Below are 19237 nucleotides of genomic sequence, written 5' to 3'. Positions count from 1 at the left end.
ACTCTCCAATTGTGGAAAAAATATGATTGTGCAAAAATAAGGATCTTTGCTTCTTGTAAGAATTCTACAGGCAATAGAAACCAGCAGATAATGTTATTTTACAATGATACACATTACAATAATTGCAAACATTACTCTTTGAAGAAATTCACTGGCTATAAACAAATTAGTAGGTTACTATAATAATGGGTGCACTGCACTTTACAGGAAAAAAAAGAATTAGGTACCTATTCATGAACTAGGTATGTCTGTGTTAAGAACAGTAGGAAAAACAACTCTTTTTAAAAAAGATAACAAAATTAAGTTGCACAGGCTTTGAAATGGGATTCCCCCAAACTCAATGCTACTGAAAGAAATATTTGATCCAGCTTTCCTGCAGCTCATGATCCAAGACTGCTTTGAGCAAGTCATGAAATAGCTTATTTTGGACTTACCTTTAGCAGAGCCACTGCTAGTAACAAATTTATAGCTATGGAGATTTCTTTGGCCAACAAGGACATTTCCAGTCCAGTTGAAAGTACTGCAAATTATTTCTTTAAAATGTTGCTATTAACTGTCCAGTTGGCGAATCCAAACAAAGAAACTCCTGGGACAATATTTTACCAAGTGTATAAAATTTTACTGAATAAACCAGATTGGCACAGAAGAAGCTAAGCCAGCTGTGTATTTCCTGCGCAAAAGCAAGCGTAGTTAATTCCTCCTTTCCCTATGGGCCACCCACAGTCCATTACATCCACCAATCACTTTTGTTCATTTTGTTATGGGAACCAGCCAGCCACGCTGGGACATCTGCTCGGTGTGTCCTTGAGATGGAAGCAATGTCTCACGAGAGCCGACGGATGCTTGGATGCCATTCCCCCCCTTGCGTTCCATTCCACCCCCCTCCCTTTTTCTGTCAAGCTGCGAGTGAAGCAGGTGAAAGTGCGAGTCAGTCTTGACATGCCGACCCCCCGGAAGAAGGGTAGACCTGAAACAACAATAAACATACATACACATTATTACTTACAACCCAACTACTACTATATTCCTTATTGGGGCCCTTGAGGGTACCTAGTGTGAAACGTCTTAACTAACCTCACTGCCCTAACATCTGGAGCAGCCACGCACTCAGCGTCTGCTAACAGGTAGCCTTTCCACAGTACTAGGAATTGTAATTTTCCCTTGTGATATCTGGAGTCGACAATCTTTTTCATCTCAGATTTAAAAAGACTGCCATGAAATACCGGGTAAACCCACCTGAGGCTTTTTGGCAATTTCAGCTCCACCATTACTGGTTTCATGATCTGGAAGATTTGGAAAGGCCCTATGTATTTGACACCTAACTTTTTCCAAGATTGCCTCAGGTTTAGATACTTAGTGGACAAATACGCCTTATCCCCCCACTCTAAATTCTCTCGGGGGGGGGGGGGGTTCTCCCATCTGCTTGCTTTTTTTTACTTTCCCTAGCTTTATTTAGGGCTTCATGCATGGTGGGTCACGTGGCTTTTAGAGTACTGTGTTTTCCCAAAAACAAGACCTACCCCCGAAATAAGACCTAGCTTGATTTTTGGGGTTGGGCCTAATATAAGCCTTCCCCCCCAAATAAGCCCTATTTAACAGCCTGCACAGCCATTGCCCACACTTTCCATCACAGTGTCTGGTTGCTAGAGAGGCAGGTGGAAGGGGAGCCAGGTGGGGGAGCTGCCCCATGCGCCCCGCAAACACTTACCATGCCAAAGGGTGCCCGCAGCCAGGTCTATCGTGCCCCAATACCTGTCATGCCTTGCCAGATCAGGAGTGCCTCCCCCTTTGAACAGCCCTTTGCTCCTGTTGCTGCTTTTTCAGTCCCGGATCTTGGTTTGTTGGATCCTGTGCAGAGGGTCTTTGGAAACAAAGCCCTGCAACAATCGGGTGGGGTAGAAACCATTCCCTTCACTTTGGGAATGGCTCCGAAATGGGCTGGAAGGAGCATCTCGAGAACTCCAATCTGGCTTTGCAGTAAGCAAGGGGTTGGAGGCATGTGAATGCATGCCAGTCTGGCATCTCAATACACCAGGTTTCCCCCGTTTAAAGAAAGTTAAACAGTATGGCAGCAAAAAATCCGGCAGTGGGGAAAGAAACCCGTCTCATGTATGGGGAATCTGCACCACCCACCTCCCACCTCCCCCCGGTGCCTCTGTTTTGTGCATGGCCTGCTTAAATCTCATTTCTAGCTGGGTGATCGATTTAGTGAAGGCACCAGGGGGCAGTGGGTGGTGCAGATTCCCTATACGTGAGACCGGTTCCCCCCCCCCCTGCTGCTCGATTTTTGCTGCCAGACTTCCCGTTCTGCATCAAGTAAACTTTAAAGAAAGTTATACAGTCTGGCAGAAAAAATGCAGCAGTGGGGGGAAAAATCCTGGTCTCACATTGAGAGAATCTGCACCGCCTGCCTCCCCCCTGTGCCTTCATTTCGCTATGGTAAATTGATCATCCAGCTAGAAGTGAGGTTTAGGGTAGCAGGCCGAGTGTTCAGGCAGAGGCACTTCTAGTCGGGTGATCGATTTACTGTAGCAAATTGAAGTCACAGGGGGAGGCTGGCAGTGCAGATTCTCTGTATGTGAGACCGGGTTTTTTCCCCGCCACTATTGGATTTCAGTTGCCAGACCTCTGGAGCGAGAGAGTGCACTTTGTGGACCAGAAAGACACAGCACAAAACCATGCCAGCCCTACCTTCTCTCCAGCTCCCTCTCTGAGCTTTCCACTTGGAGGGTGAGAAAGGCTTGTGGGCATGAAGGACTGTCTTCATTTCGGCAGGAGCCTCCGAGTGGAATAGAAGGAGCGGAGGAAGAGAGCTGTGCCTTTGGAGAAGGCGGTAGCCCAGTTTTGACACACGGAGCTGCATTCACTTCCCAAATTAGTGCAGTTAGCTTGAAAAGACAGGGTGGCACTGCAAGTACAGCGGAGCACCACTGCCTCCAGCTCGGCTGGCCCAATTCCCCGATTACTTGATGCAGAATGGGAAGGATCTGCATTCTACATCAAGTAATCTTTAAAGAAAGTTAAACAGTCTGGCAGTGAAAATCTGGCAGCAGGGAAAAAAACCCCGCTTTTTTGAGACGCCAGACTAGCATGCATTCGCGTGCCTCCAATCCCCTTGCTTGCTGCAAAGCCAGAATGGAGTCCTCAGGCTGCTCCTTCCAGCCCATTTCAGAGCCAGTCCCAAAGCGAAGGGGATGCTTCCCACTCCACCCGATCGTTGCAGTGCTTCATTTCCAAAGACCCTCTGCACAGGCTCTGGACAAACTGAGATCTGGGACTGAAAAAGCAGCAAAAGGAATGAAGGACTGTTCAAAGGAAGAGGAAGGAGAAAGTAGGAGAAGCCACTACTGAACAGGCGAGGCGTGACAAGTGTTGGGGTGTGGTAGGCCTGATTGCGGGGGCCCTTTGGCACATTAAGCAGTTGCAGGGCGTGTGGGGCAGCTTTCCCCCTCCCCTGCCTCACCTCGTGGCAGTGGCAGTGGCATGAGACAGAAGAAGTGAGGCGGCAGCCATGTGGCTCCTGGATGGGGCTGTTGGTACCACCGCCATGAGGTGAGGCAGGTGTCAGGGAAAAAGTAAGACATCCCCACAAAATAAAACTTAATGCCTCTTTTGGAGGCAAAATATTATAAGACCAGGTCTTATTTTCGGGGAAACACAGGTATTCATTAAGTAAGCTAATGGCATGGGGGATAGGCCTTCCTGTGGGAGTTGTGGCATGGGCACAAATTCAGTCCCTCTGGCCACTTTGAAAGGGGTAAAACCTGTGCTGCTGTGCACCAAGTTGTTGTAAACCACTTCTGTGAAAGGCAGGAGCTCAGCCAATTAGTCTGGGGATAATTTACCTAACATCCACGTATTGCTCTACTAATGAGTTGGCACATTCAGCAGCCTCATTGGTACTAGGATGATAGGCGGAGCTAAGTCCCTGGGAGGAGTCTATCATTTTCAAAAATTCCCACTAAACTTTTGCGGTGAATTCCACCCCCTGTTCAAGATAATGTGCTTTGGGACCCTATGTAGTCTGTAGATGTGTTGCACAAACATCTTGGCTAGAACCTGGGCAAAAGAAATCTCCAGACATGCCACAAAATGTGCTTGCTTCAAGAACAGGTCAATGACAGTCCATATTACTGTGTTCCCAGCATTCTCAGGCAACTCCACGATAAAGTCCATGGGTTTCTCCTCCCATGGGTTAGCTGGGTTGGCCACCGACTGTAGCAAGCCTGGAAGCTTCCCAGGTAGGGTTGGCCACTGACTGTAGCAAGCCTGGAGGCTTCCCAAGTAGGCGTTTCATGGAGGCCCACTTCTATGTCCCCTTCTATGTCCTTTTTCATCTTTGGCCACCAGAATTGTCTCTTTGCCAAATGAAGGGTTTTCACAAACCCAAAATGTCCTGTGGGTTTTGTGTTGTGGCTCCTCTGCAGGACAGAAGTTTTCTGGCTGGCTGAGATGTACAATTTGCTCCCCTTCCATGCCAAGCCCTCCCTTAACGTCAAGTCATCCTTATGCCTTTGGAACCATTCATTTTCTCCCCCCCAAGCATCTTTTAGTAGCTGCGTTGAGTGTCTAGCTGGCTGCTAGAGAGGCCGTTCTCTGCTGCCTGATAAGCACTGGAGCTGCAAGCTGCCTGGAAGGGATGATGGAGTTAACTACTTCTTGGGCACTTCTGTACTGAGGCATACATGAGAGAGTATCCACTAGAAAATTCTCCCCACCCGGCAAGTAGTGAAGGATGAAATTAAAGTGGTTAAAATATTGAGCCCACCAGACTTGCTTAGGGGATAGCTTCCTTGGGGTCTTTAATGCTTCTAGGTTCTTGTGGTTCGTCTACACCTTGAAGAGGATCTTACTACCCTTTAGAAATTGCCTCCATGTCAGAAGAGCCCACTGGACAGTATAAGCTTCTTTCTCCCAGATGGCCCAACGCCTCTCAGTATCAGTTAACTTGTGAGATGTAGACACAGGACTGCAACTCCCCCTTTTTGTTCCTCTGGAGTAAAACTGCCCCACTGCCACATTGCTAGAATCCATCTGAATTACAAAAGGCTCATCTGGGTTTGGGTGTTTCAAAACTGGCTCTGCAGAAAAGAGCTGCTTCAGTTTTTCAAAGACTGCTTGGCATTTGATGGACCAATTTAGTGCCTGACTCAGCTTGGGTTTCACCCCTCTCCCCATCTTGAGGACGTTGGTGATGGCAGGGATATCTGGGCAAATGTAGGAATGAACTGCCGGTAAAAGTTCACAAATCCCAGGAAGTTCTGTAACTGCCTCCTGGTCCGAGGGGCCTCCCATTCCAGGATTGCTCTCACTTTAATTGGGTCCATTTCCATTTCATCCTTGGAGATGCGGTACCCCAGGTACTCTAGGCTGGTCTTGTGGAAGTCACATTTAGATACTTCGTGTACAACTGGGCTTTACGCAACTTCTCAAGTATTGCCCTCACTAGCCTTATGTGCTCTTCCATGGTTTTGGTATAAATTAGAATGCCATCTACCAGAAACCCTTTCTAGAGGTGTTCATGCAGGACCTCATTTATTAACTGTATGAATACTGCTGGCATCCCTTGAAGTCCAAATGGCTTCACCCAAAATTGGTAGCAACCCAGAGGGCAGTTAAATGCAGTTTTCCACTCATCCCCCTCTTTAATCCTCGTTCAGTAATAGGCTCCCCTCAAGTTCAGCTTAGTGAAGATCTTCCCCTCCGTGTTCCTAGCATGTTTTTCATGAGGGGGAGGGGATACATATTCTCCATGCAAATACAATTCAGTCCATGGTAATCCACACATAATCTAAGAGACCCAACTTTCTTCTCTTTGAAAAGCACAGGGGCAGCCATACTTGACTTTGCTTGCTGGATAACTCCCCTGGGTAAGTTCTTGTCTATAAACCCCCAAAGTTCTTCCATCTCCTTCGGTGTCATGGAATACTTCTTCGGCTTGAGTAATTTAGCTCCTGGCAAGATCTCAATAGCACAGCCTGTGGGGCGATGAGACAGGAGCACATCTGATTCCCTTTCACTGAATGCCTTTACTAGGTCGCAGTATTCAAAAGAAATAAGCGGCTCTAACTCCTCACTTTCATTTAGTGTATTCACTGACTCTGCTTTCAATCTCTGCTTTTCTAATCACAGGCTTGTGTCTGGCGTTTGGCGCTTTTACTGGCTCCTGTTGGCTATCCGCTTTTGTCTCATTTGCCACTTGTTGCTGTCCCAATTTACTGATGGATTCCATTTCCTCAACCAGACTAGGACCTAGGATCATGGTCTTGGTCATTCCAGGAGCCACAATAAAATAGAGTGTCTCTATGTGGGTCCCATCCCTGAGGCTCACTGGCTCCGTTAGGTGAGTTGCTGGCACCCCTCCCATAAGGGAACCATTTAACTGAGAGAACTCCATGGGCTGCCTTAACTTCCTCAGCCTCAGTCCTAGTTTCTCCACTGTCTGAAGGCTAATTAGGCACTGAATGCACCCCAAGCCCAGCAAGGCCATGAGGGCCCCCCTTACTCCTGAGGAGGGCACCAATATCTCCACCTGGCTTGTCATAGGGATGATGGTGCCACTTACCATTGGGTCATCTTCCCCTTCACTGTTGCTCTCGTAGGCCAGAATTCTCTTCCCTTCACTGGATTGGAAAGAGACCTCCACAACCTGTTGAGCCACCTGTGTTTTCTCCTTGTTTTACAGGTGGTTTTTTTCAGGTTTGGTTGGGCTGGGGCTTGTGTTGCAGATGCTGGCTGTGGCATGAGGCAATTGGCTGCTCAGTGGCCTTTTGACAAGGCTTCTCCCCCATGGCAGGGGGCGTGCCGCCTCTTCTTCCAAGGGGCGTTAGGTGTCTCTTGGGCATTAGGCGGGGCTAGTTCTCTTGTGCAGCATGCTCCATCAGGTCGAGCTCCACATTTGTGACTAACTGGTAACATGCTCGAAGGTCACAGAGCACCTCCTGGGGCAGACAGTTGTGACGTAGCTTCTTGTTCAGCCCCTCCCCAAATTGGTAAAGCAGCATACACTCGGGTCAATTTTTCAGGTGAGCTGTCAGGTTACGAAAATCTTGGATGTACTCCACCACTGGCTGCTTGCCCTGCTGCAGGAAGCAGATGTACGCCGGGCTGCTGTGGGGTCCTTGAATCTGTCTCACAACACCTGCATGAAAGCATCCAGGTCTTGAAGCTCTGGAGCCCCCTGGTTGTGGAGAAACACCAGCCATCCCGCTGCATTCCCCTTCAGGTTGGATGTAACAGAATTGACCTGGGCACGCTTGTCCAGGTACATCGCTCCATGGCATTCCTTATAGTTCCAGACCTGGGCCAGGAAGTAGGCCAAGTTGTTGGGTCACCCATCAAATCGCACCGCTAGGTGAGGCACTCGTCAGTCCTCTTGCACTACAACGTACCCAGGCAGCAACCGCACTACTGCCAGGAGTGCCTGAATGGGGATGCCAGCTGCCAATGGGGCTATGTGTGTTGGTCCCTGCCCCTTGGTGGGGAGGGGCTCCCACTGCCCTAAGTGGGGTCAGCACCATTGGCTGTCGGAGGGGAGGAGACAGGTTAGATGCAATTTCATGCCCCCGTCCTGACTCCCATGATCGCTGCACTTGGTGAGGTGGCTTCCCTGACCTCCAGCCTGACAAACCTCTCCCTCAGCTGTTCCACCGATGGACTGTGAGCTGTGGCTGGGAACTTCCACTCAGTTGGGTCATCCCACTCAGCTGCTTGTCTAGCCTTTCACTTACTTCCCCGTGACTTCAGGGGGGACCAGTTAACTCTCTTGCTTCTGCCGCCTTTCCCACATGGCTCGTTCACTGGCCCTTGTGGCCCAAATAGGGTCCTTCCATCATTCTCTACCCCTTGAGAGCAGGTTGTTGCTCTGGATTCTCAGCCCTCTGTTTGGGGCGTGCGCCAGCTGCTTGCATTCTGGCTACAGCTTAGGCCACCACCGGGGTCTCTCGAGAGGAGGCGTCCCCTGGCTTCACCCCCTCTGTTCCTTTGTTGGCTGCTGACATCTCTAAACTGCCAACCTCCTGGTGGGGTCCAGGTAGGCTGTTACAGAGAAAGCTAGTTTAATGTCAACTGTACAGTTGGTGAATCCAAAAAAAGAAACTCCTGTTGTTTTACCAAGAGTATAAAAGTTTACTGAATAAACCAGATTGGCACAGAAGAAGCTAAACCAGCTCTGGATTTCTCGTGCAAAAGCAAGCGTAGTTAATTCCCCCTTTTCCTACAGTCCATTACGTCCACCAATCACTTCTGTTCATTTTGTTATGTGAACCAGCCAGCCACTCTGGGACATCTGCTCGATGCATCCTTGAGATGAAAGCAATATCTCACGAGAGCTGACGGATGGTTGGATGTCATTCCCTTCCCATGGCCTTCCATCCACCTCTCCCTTTTTCTGTCAAGCTGCCAAAGCAGCAGAATGTAGATGAAAGTGCGAGTCAATCTTGACAGTTACCAAGAAAACTGCAGGGACTAGTCCAGGCAGTCTCCAAGATTCAAGACCGACTTGAAAGCCCACACATGTACACACATCACTTTATCTCTATAAGGCTAAAATCAACATCCCTTTGTTGTATTTTTACAGAAATATATAAGGAATATTTGTAGTGATATTTGGTGGGAGACATAATGAACAAGTCATGCTATAGTTTGGCTGAGAATTTTATTTATTTGCAGTGAATGTTGGATAGATAGCATGCTGCCATGAAGGTATGCAATTAAAAATTAATATACCAATGACCAACACAGTTACTTTTGACAATGCATGGAGACAGTGATTTCAACTTTTACACAAATGGCAAAAAATAGAGCTAGTGGGTGAAATTGAACGTTTATAGAATGCTTAAAGATCTTAAAGATGAGAATGGGGATGAAGGAATTTTATGAGGGGAAAAATGCTAGGAGAAAGATCGTGTGGGGCCTGACATGAGTATGAAAAGATTTATTGAAAGAAAGAATGACTGTGAACAAGAGCTTGCTTCTACCCATTATCTGGAAGGGAGTGCTGGGTGTATCAGAAGAAAACTAAAAGTTTTTTGAATGAAGTGGGAATGGGTTACTAAAAAGGAGCATGTGGCAGCACAGGAATGCATATTAAATAGAGATGGGTGATGTGTACAAAAAATGAACTGTGAGGTGGGTTGGTTTTATATAGAGAGAGAATGAACAAGGATCAAATCACTAGACCAATACATGATGGAAAAGTGCACTGAGAGTAAGAGGAAGGCCAAGAGCCTTGGTGGAGCAGTGGGCTAATGCCTCCTTAAGTAACACCAGCTGCCTGCAATTAGTGCAGGTTCGAGTCCCACCAGGCTCAAGGTTGACTCAGCCTTCCATCCTTCCGAGGTAGGTAAAATGAGGACCCAGATTGTTGGGGGCAATTAAGCTTGACTTTGTAATAATGCCGTTTAGGGGGGGTGTGAAAGCCCTAATAAGCAGGCATATACATAGAATGAAGGCTATTGCTAAGCACATTGATTTGTGCTTTAAATTGTAAGCCGCCCTGAGTCTTCGGAGAAGGGCGGGATATAAATGGGATTTTAAAAAAAAAGATAATTGTGTTTGGATGGACTTCCTAAGATCCTCACAGACTTTGAAGTGAAACATTTAAAGAATGAAGGCCTTCCCATCTTAATAATCTCCAGATAAAATTGCTCTGTGCCAGGTAAAAAATGAAAAAAAATGAAATTGTACCAAGAATGTCACCCTCAAGAGAAGACACAATGCAAGACAATAATTGCCTTGAAGCAATCATTAAAGCACCTTATCTGTAACTACTGGATCAATTTCCTCTATTAAGAGCATCACATGACAGTTGGAATCATTGACCAAGATAGGCAATTACTGGGTTCAATAAAGTATCCATAGGAAGAAACCAACTAGTTTAACGAATCTTACAGTATGTGTAAGAATAATTTGAAGATCTTTAGAGGAAAAACAGAAATAAAAGGGTAAAAGGAAGAATTACAGGATAATTAGGATAGAGCATTATACAGAAAAAATGTCCTTAGAAACACTTATCAGTTTTCTGTGCAGTTAGATAATATTATACTATGTGCCTGCATGCACACTCATTTGTGTTTCTCACAATCACCATAAGCACACAGCTACCCAGCTAAGTGATCATGCTTACTTTCATTATCCAACATTTTATGTCCTCTGGCACAGATGTTTGCTCATCCCTCTCATAATGCTCATTATGCCATGACATTACCCTGTTCTGAAAACTGCATTTATTTTATTCAAGACTGTAATTTCGGAACTGCTCAGTGCTTCTGTGAATGGCAAAGCAGAGCTGTATTTTCCAACAAATTCTGAAAGGAGCAGCCAATTAGCACTCCTATCTGAAATTGAACTTGCAAGGTCCAGTCGGGAGAAAATTTGTATAAAGCTGAGCAACAGTTTTACACTTTACAGAAAAGCACTTTATACAGGAAAAGTATATTTGTCTAAATTTCATATTTGCATTGTTTGCTCACAGGTTCATCCCTGCTAGGTAAAACATATTGAGGGAACTATTACTTTATATCCAACACAGCAGTGTGCTCACACGGTTTGCTTTTTTTAAGGTAAACAAATTACCAAAGCAGCCGCTTTGCTTAGCAACGGAAGTTCTGATCCTGGTTGTGGTCATAAGTTGAGGACTACCTGTATACCACTGTCAGTATACCGTTTCTCTACCGTGTTCGTAATATAGATGAAAGTATTAGGCTGATATTTTCAGCTAAAGGAAAATATATTCTGGCCTCTCTCAGAGAGGGGAGTAGAGAACAGAAGGGCTGCAACCTCTGAGTCCAGAAATACTATAATCAAAAGAGGGAAATGAGCCTAATGTATCAATTGGCTAAAAGAAGGAGGGGGAGGGGACTTAAAAGAACAAAACAGTATTTGCAGTGAACTTTGGGAGCAAACATACTATTCCAGCTGCTATTCCAGAGTACCTTAAAAATGCAGACTAGAAAGGAAATTCTTTTATCTTTCAAAATTGCCTAGGAATGGTGAGCTTCCAGCAAGTTCATGATGCCATACAGTGGGAAGAAATAATAGTTTAAAAAATAATCTAGAGATTAATCTGTCTCTAGAGAAACCTGCTAGTAGGTCCATCTTCTTGCATTCCTTGGTTTGTTCCTTAATACAAAATCAAGCTATTAAGTACCCTTTGCAAAAGCTGCCATGATTATTCACTACAAGCCAGAAGGAAGGAAGGAAGGCCTTGGTGGAGCAGTGGGCTAATGCCTCCTTAAGTAACACCAGCTGCCTGCAATTAGTGCAGGTTCGAGTCCCACCAGGCTCAAGGTTGACTCAGCCTTCCATCCTTCCCAGGTAGGTAAAATGAGGACCCAGATTGTTGGGGGCAATTAAGCTGACTTTGTAGTAATGCCGCTTGGGGTGTGTGTGAAAGCCCTAATAAGCAGGCATATACATAGAATGAAGGCTACTGCTAAGCCTGTAAGCCGCCCTGAGTCTTCGGAGAAGGGCGGGATATAAATGGAATTTAAAAAAAACAAAAAAAAACGTGAAAATCAAACATAGACCAATAAAATACATATACAAGATTTTCTAAATAAAAATAACCTTTTTTAACTGTAGGTCATGCGAACTCGGAAGTGCTGCTTATGTTTTGCTATTAACATTTACTTTTTCTGTTTTTCTTTTTGCATTTAGGTTTCAGTAAACCACACTGCATTTATCTACATTTAAAACAGGGGTATCAAACTCCCGGCCCAAGGGCCAGCTGTGTCATCCAGAAGCCACACCCACCCCATTGCCGGCAATGGCAAGACTGTCCCGATACATTGTGCGACATCACGTGACGTTGCGAGTTTGACATGTCTGATTTAAAATATGCCTAAAAGGGTTTTTTTCACTTTCTCATATCCAGACAGGAATCATGGTTAAAATGTATAGTTACACCTGTCCCCCTAAATGATCAATACCAGTTTCAAATTTGAGTAGTTATGTCAATCAGTGTTATATTCTTCTAGAGTTGACAATATTCCCAAGTAATATTGTGTTTTAACTTTAAAATAAGCAGTCCTTAAGCACATCGTTCAACATTAGGAAGTCAGGAGACTCTATTGTGCAATTTGCATATTTTGCCATTTGTTTTCAGCGTTATTATTTAACAGCAACATTTATTTATTTTTTTAATTCAAACTGCAGGTCACAACAATGAGTCGCATTGATTTCTCTTCAAGTATTGTGCTTGAATTAGTTGACCTGCTAGGATGTATATTTCCCTGAAGAGATCTGTACTAAAAATTGTTACGTATATAAAGTCCTCTAAAACCAATTGTCTTTCAACAAGAAATTAAATGTTACATTAAAAAAAATAGGTTCAGCTTCTTCAGGAAGCCCCGAATTTGCTTTTCTATGCAGGTTTAGGCTCCTCTGTTGGCTTCTGGTTTCACACCTGAAACATTGGTGCTTTACCAGACATACCTGGTTTGAGATCAAAGCCAGCCACCAGAATACAGAAAGAGGTTGGAAGGGACCAGTGTCCCAGGGTCATATGATCACAATCTGCAGCCTTCCCAGCTGGCTTGAGACAAGCAACGTTAATGGGGGAAGCAGGATCTGCTTACCCATCATGTGATTCACTTAACAACAGCAGTGATTCATTTAACAACCATGGCAGAAGGTCATAAAGTCAAGTGCAACCCACTTAACAGCCACCTGGATCAGCAACAAAATTCTGATTCCAATTGTGAAGATAGGTCAAGGACTACCACTATCAGAAGAACTAGCAACACTGACTGAACAATCAAACAGAGCAGGTTGGGGTGGGGGTGAGGGCTGCGGAGGAAAAATTTGAGTCGTACACATCTTTGCATGCCTGCTTCCATTCCAGGTACAAATGTTCAGTGAAATGACCCCACAACTCAGCAACTCTGAGCTGTGAAACACGAATACAGAGTGCTAGAATGAGAGTGCCGCAAGTTGAAAATTGGTAGTAAGTCAGATTAATTAAACATTAATTAGAACAGCATTAATTTAAATCAAAAACAAGTGTAGTGACTAAGTATTTACATGTTTGGTGCACGTACCCCAAAGTAAACTAAAGTCAAACTTGTCCAGTTGATTGAAAAATAATGTTTACGACACACTTGATTGGGTTCCATAGACTGCAGTTGAAAGTGAAATTTAGGCTCTCCGGGGCAAATGAATTCGCAAATGAGCAGAAACTGACACAAACCTCTACATGTCACATCTTTTTGCAAATCTGAATGCATACTTACTACTTAAGTGTAATTTTTAAAAAGTGAATATGAAAGGTGCTGAAATTTATATTGATATTAAATGTGAGTTATCAACATACTGAAAGTAATAGAATCATGGCAAATTGCTGGATATCAAAGAACAGTGTTACCTAATGGGACCAAAGGTGTTGAAATGTTTATTTTTTAGGTAGTATTTCTACAGAAAAAACTTCTGAGATGCGAGAATGGACTCCTAAACAGACCCTTATATACTTCTCTAAACACTCTTATGACATGACAGGAATACTCCTTATATTGACTCCAATAATATGTTCTCACCTCAAACTTCTGTCTGAGTTCTACATTTCCATCGTCATCAGCTTCTGGTATCGGCACATTATAATACTCGCCTTCTTCCTCGTTAAGTAATTTATACCTGAACAATATGAGGAAAATAATTTGAGATACATAAAAAGGATTGTTTAATGGATTTTAGTCTTACTATTTGAACGCAGGCCATTTTTTTCAGAAGAAAAGACCAAAAATAGGAAGCAGTGCACAGTCTTAGTATTCTAAATTTACTGAGGCCAAACAGGCTCTCCTTAATAAAATGATGGTAAATAATCTTAAAAAGTGCAGCATTTGCCTACAGTAAGAAATTAGCATAGAGGATGCTAAATAGGCAGCTGATATGAAGGCTGCTTCATCCCTTCCGGAGAAACCAAGGTTGTATTATTGCCTTGGATTATTTTACCCTTTGGGGAACCAACTGGGAAAAAAAAGATGCTGTTTCTGCATCAAAGCAAGTTACTGACTGAAGTATTATTTTAAAACTCAGCAACTTTTCTGCTTTCCAATTCTTATGAGCTGATAATTACACATTCTATAACTATCTAACTGACACCGTGAAAAAGCATTTCAAGAATTGAATAGGATTTATGGTTAATATATTAAATAGTCAAAGGTTACAAAGATTTCTTACCACCCACAAGCTGGTGACTTCATCAGTTCCGACACCCCAAAAGAAAGAGATCCCATGAAGTCATTCCTGGTGGTTCGATCCCAATCCCAGACTTCCACAGATAATCTTCTGTCTTTGTCTGTGGGCTTTAATTTACTATGAACAGAAAAATAAGTTACCACATTTAGGCATTCATACAACAAAATGTCACTGTAATAGGGCTAAGCAAAGTATCCAAAGGAAACTTACAATGTGAAGGACTCATTCCAGTGTGGATTGAGTGTCGAGCGGATGGTTTTTGTCTTCTGTTTACTTTCATTCTTAGGATCTGGAATAAGTTTCAGTTTAACATACGGGTCTGAGAGTCCATTAGGATCCATAGGGATTAGATTTCTTGCATCCCGGACTGCAAATATACAAAATAGTTAAGTAAGTTGTAAATATTATAAAAATAAGCCAGCTGGGTGACTTTGGACCAGTCCCTCTCCTTCTGTTCAATCTACCTCACGGGGGGGGGGGGGGGTTGTTGTTGCAAGACAAACAGGAGAAGGAAGGGGGTATTAGGGGTGTTCACTGCCTTAGTTTTTTTTTAAAAAAAAAACCCAATAAAGGTGGGAAATAAAGACCTCTACTGTAACACATTCAACACAACCTTGTGCCATATTCCTACATTAAATATTAAAAACAAGCAGCAAAATGTTATTAGATATGTCATTCATTTGAGAAAAAGTAAAGAGAAGAAAAAGGATTTAGTATGATATGCTAGGACAGTGATGGCAAACCTTTTTGAGTGCCCAAAACCCGCCCCGCCCTCACCTGCCTCGCCCGCCCCTGCCCTGCCCCACCCCTGCCCTGCTCCCACCCCGCCCACCCGCAGGGCCACCTACCGCCTCCATGGCCTGCCGCAGTAGATTGCCCAGGTGGCCCTGCAGTACCATGGTAGCCACGCCCTCCACCCATGCCCCGCAGCATCATCTGCACGCAATGGGGCTCAAGGGCGGAGACTTGTCCCCGCTGCCCAGCTGCCATGTCCTTGGATGTGCAGCTCTGCATGGGCGGTGCCCGGGGGGGGCGACTCTCCTCTGGGGGAGCTGCTGGTGAGGGGGCCACAGGGGGAGGCGGGGCTGGGGCAATGGCATGCATGCCCACAGAGAGGGCTCTGAGTGCCCCTTCTGGCACGCGTGCCATAGGTTTGCCACCACTGTGCTAGGACCTTCCATTTCCTGTTCCCAAAACACTTTGTGGTGGCAATGTTGGCTGAACTGGCAAAAGTGCAGTTTCTTACAGTCCAACTAAGCTAGTGTAAATCTTCTCAGAGAGCTACTGATGCTAGCAATAACAAAGTCCAAAAGCTTCCATTGATATAAAATAAGATGGCTCAGCTGTTAAACAGGGAACATATCAGTTCTTTTGTTTAGTGACCATTTGAAGTTACAACAATACTGGAAAAAGTGACTTATGACCTTTTTTCACACTTATTGACTGTTGGAGCATGCCCAGGGTCATGTGATTAAAATTTTGGGTGGTTGGCAACCAGCATGTATTTATGACAGCTGCACTGTCCCATGGTCATGTGATCACCATTTGTAACCTTTTCAACTGGCTACTGATCAGCAAAATCAATAGGGGAAGCCAGATTCACTTTATGATCCTTATGTTTCACTTAACTGCAGTGATTTGCTTAACAGCTGTGGAAAAAAGGTCATAAAATGAGGCAAAACTCACTTAACCAATGTCTCACTTAGCAACAGAAATTTGGGGCTCAGTTGTGGTCCTAAGTCGAGAATTACTTGTACTGGATCAGTACAAATAGGGATTCTAATTTTGCCGTTGAAATAGTCACCATTATGCCGGGCTTTCCATTCCTGAGTTGATCCATCTGTTTTCAGTACAGAATGTTCAGCTTACATTTGTTCAAAAGAGAACACAATCATACTGATGGCTTATCAGCATTCTAATTAAGCTGAAAAAAACCCCCGGGGAATCCACTAAACAAACAAATACAAACAAAAATCTCAATAAAATTTGACCATTTTGCCAGAACAAGTTGACAGCCTGATCTTGGGCTTCCGGGAAGGTAAAATAGGCGTGTTATCTACCCATCCTTGCTGCAGAGTTATAATTATCAAAATCTTTTAATCTCTACAAAAGTAATTTTAACACACCCTCTTATTTTTCTTGAAGCAGTAACAACTGACAATTTGTGCCCAGTGAAACTCAAAGCAGACCTCCAAGCTAATCTGGGAAGACCAGGAACCAGATGGTTCTCTGAATTTTGTCTTGATTTTAATAATCTTTCCGGTCCAACCAAAACAGAGAATGAACTGGCTTTTATTCAGGTTGGAGAAGTTTTATTTGCTGAAAATAACACTCTTTTTTTCCAAATTAAAAAAAAAAGAGAGGAATAATTTTTTTAAAAAAGTACTCTTCACACATGCAAGTTCTTCCTGTGGCAGAACTATATTTGATCTAGTCAAGGCTTCTCTGGGAGTAACGGAGATGTCAGCTCTGCCATCTTTGGCTTCATGCCTTGCTGGCATCCTGCCATCAGCTTCAGGGGGCAGGAGAAGAACAAGTGGGAAATAAACATGCATGGGTCATAGGTGGGGAAAAGGGAGGGGAGATGACAGCTTGACAGAGAGCAAGGACGCAAGAAACTAGCTCCAAACATCCTGAGGGGCTCTTTAAAACATTCATACAGCTTGCTATTGGCTGAAGACGAACTGGTCAAGGGGGGAGATCTGGGATGAAGGGGAAAAGTTTGAAACCTTTTGCGCAGGAACCTTAGTTCTAGCTTGGCTTTACTGCAGCTAGCAACCTTTAGTAAAAGAACCTATAACTTCAACCAAACACAGTTGAGGGTCTTTTTTCCGAAGGGATCTGACTGGGGCAGGTCTGACAGGAGGAATATTTTACACTGTAAGCCATGAGATGGGCAACATATAAATTTAATAAACAATAATAAAACCCCCTTATTTATTTATCCACAAGATCAATAAAGAAAAACAGAGAGAGAGAGAGAGAGAGAGAGAGAGAGAGAGAGAGAGAGAGAGAGAGAGGAGAGAGAGAGAGAGAGAGAGAGAGAGAGAGAGAGAGAGAGAGAGAGAGAGAGAGAGAGAATACAGTATATGATGCAGGTAGGTTTTTTTAGCTCATGCCTCTTAACTTACTTTAACATCTAAAGATTAAAAAAAATAGAACTTAGGCAAACTTGCTAGATAAACATTGCACAACAAAACATTCTGTAAACTTTAAATTTGGCCACCAATGCAGAAATAACTTAGCTATAAATTGCAAGTCAGAACATTTTTCCAGACAGCTTCTGAGAACATGACCCATTTTCCTTTCTGAAAATAAAGGAATGATTGTGGTGGGAGTTACAGCAACACAGTACTGCCTTTGTTATCAGAAATAATAAACAACGAAGAGCAAAAGGCTCAGAATCTCTGGCCATGTCACCAAAACAACCAGTGAAATGTGCATAATTGTTCAGTAAAAGGTCAGTTGAATCATTTTAGTTTCTATAATGTTAAATCTGGCACTAAAAAACCTCTACCTTGTAACATGGGCTGAAGAAAACCAGCATTTAGGTAGAATAAAGTTACTTTTTTGCAAAATCCAAATGCATAAAAAGTGAATAAATAAGTGGAAAACAGGTTATTTATTTGAATGATAGGTTAACTAGAATAACATTTAATTTTTCAGCTGGGGATGAATGTTAAATATGTATCTATATATCCATCCATATCCCAATATCTAGATAGATAGACAGACAGACAGATAGACAGACAGACAAATGGGACTAGTTCCTGCAAGAATGTTGAGAGATTAGAGAACCCCAAAAGTTGAACTATAACTTCCATATTTAATTGTTGAATGTGATGGCTGGAATATGATGGGAGGTATAGTTCATTGACTTTTGGATTACCACAATTCACTATCCTTCCATAAATAATTTTCATTTCATGACACGTGGAAGATCAGTGCCTTCTCACTCCAAAGCTCCCCCCCCCATTATCTTATTTTAATAGAACTGTTAGTTCAGATTGGGACAAAATGCATGCATGTAGGATTGATGTCAACCAATGTAATTATTTTCCTTTTCTGTCTGCAATCCAATTATAAAAGAGTATATCTATAATTTAACTGCATTGTATTATTCTCATTAAAATACATTTGAATTTTTCAAAAACATACTGTTATATTTTATGACTACTTGGGCATTATTACAGTGCTGAACTAGAAACACTGTTAACCAAAAATGAAATATAGCACCAATACGTCTTCTTACCAATAAATCATATACCCAGGAACAACTATTTCAAATATAAGAACAAGAACTGCATACTCAACACTTTCACATATCTGCTAGCCTCTTCAACATGTTGAGGGGATAAAAAAGCTGGTACCTAATCCAATTAAGGATAAATTGAATAGTTAACTATTCAAAGTCACTGATACTTGCTTTGTAGCTCCAAATTATATTACTACTTCGTTTTGTGTCGGAAGCACCTACCAAGGTGCTTCCGGATTGAAAGGATTAGCTAGTGACATCACCGTTGTCCAGGGAATACCCGATGGCACTCCTTTCATGTCCCTGGTATTTTCCAATAAAGTGGTACCTATTTATCTACTTGCATTTGCATGCTTTCCAACTACTAGTTTGGCAAGACCTGGGACATATTGATGGAAGCTCATTCCGTCACATGGCTCACTCTTGGGTTTTGAACTGCTGAGCCATTGACCTCTCAATGGTCTTCTGACTTAGCGTTCTAACCACGAGCCATTTTTAAAGATTATATTATTTTTATTTTATTTTATTTTAATTCCATTTATATCCCGCCCTTCTCCGAAGACTCAGGGCGGCTTACATTATGGCATTTTTGCCACTGCATTTATATATATTCTAAAAATAATGAATAACTACTGACTATTGTTTAGTAATGGAACCTTTGTCAGTACTTGGCTAAGCTTCCACAATGAGTCCATTCATGGGGTTTGAAAGAAACAACGCCACAACTTAGTACTAAATATGTATTGCAGAGTCTGCTGGCTGTTCCAAAAGTTTTCTTTTCCATTTCTC

At 43.4% G+C, this 19237-nt stretch overlaps 1 protein-coding gene across 1 annotated transcript in view; it reads right to left on the bottom strand.

Moving 5' to 3' along the window:
* The window catches only part of PRKCA (protein kinase C alpha), a 225258-nt gene that overhangs the window by 48970 nt on the left and 157051 nt on the right, over positions 1-19237 (bottom strand). Inside the window, exons 6-8 of the mRNA XM_083355467.1 lie at positions 14404-14560; positions 14176-14310; positions 13467-13629 (exon numbers count right to left, since the gene is read on the bottom strand). Of these exons, the coding sequence (XP_083211593.1) occupies positions 13467-13629; positions 14176-14310; positions 14404-14560 (455 nt within the window). The remainder of the gene's footprint in view (positions 1-13466; positions 13630-14175; positions 14311-14403; positions 14561-19237) is intronic.

The sequence above is a fragment of the Vipera ursinii genome (assembly GCF_947247035.1).
Source record: "Vipera ursinii genome assembly, chromosome: 2".
In the NCBI taxonomy this organism is placed as follows: domain Eukaryota; kingdom Metazoa; phylum Chordata; class Lepidosauria; order Squamata; family Viperidae; genus Vipera; species Vipera ursinii.
Note: the sequence above shows the minus strand (reverse complement) of the source record. Positions and strands in the feature narration are given on the sequence as shown.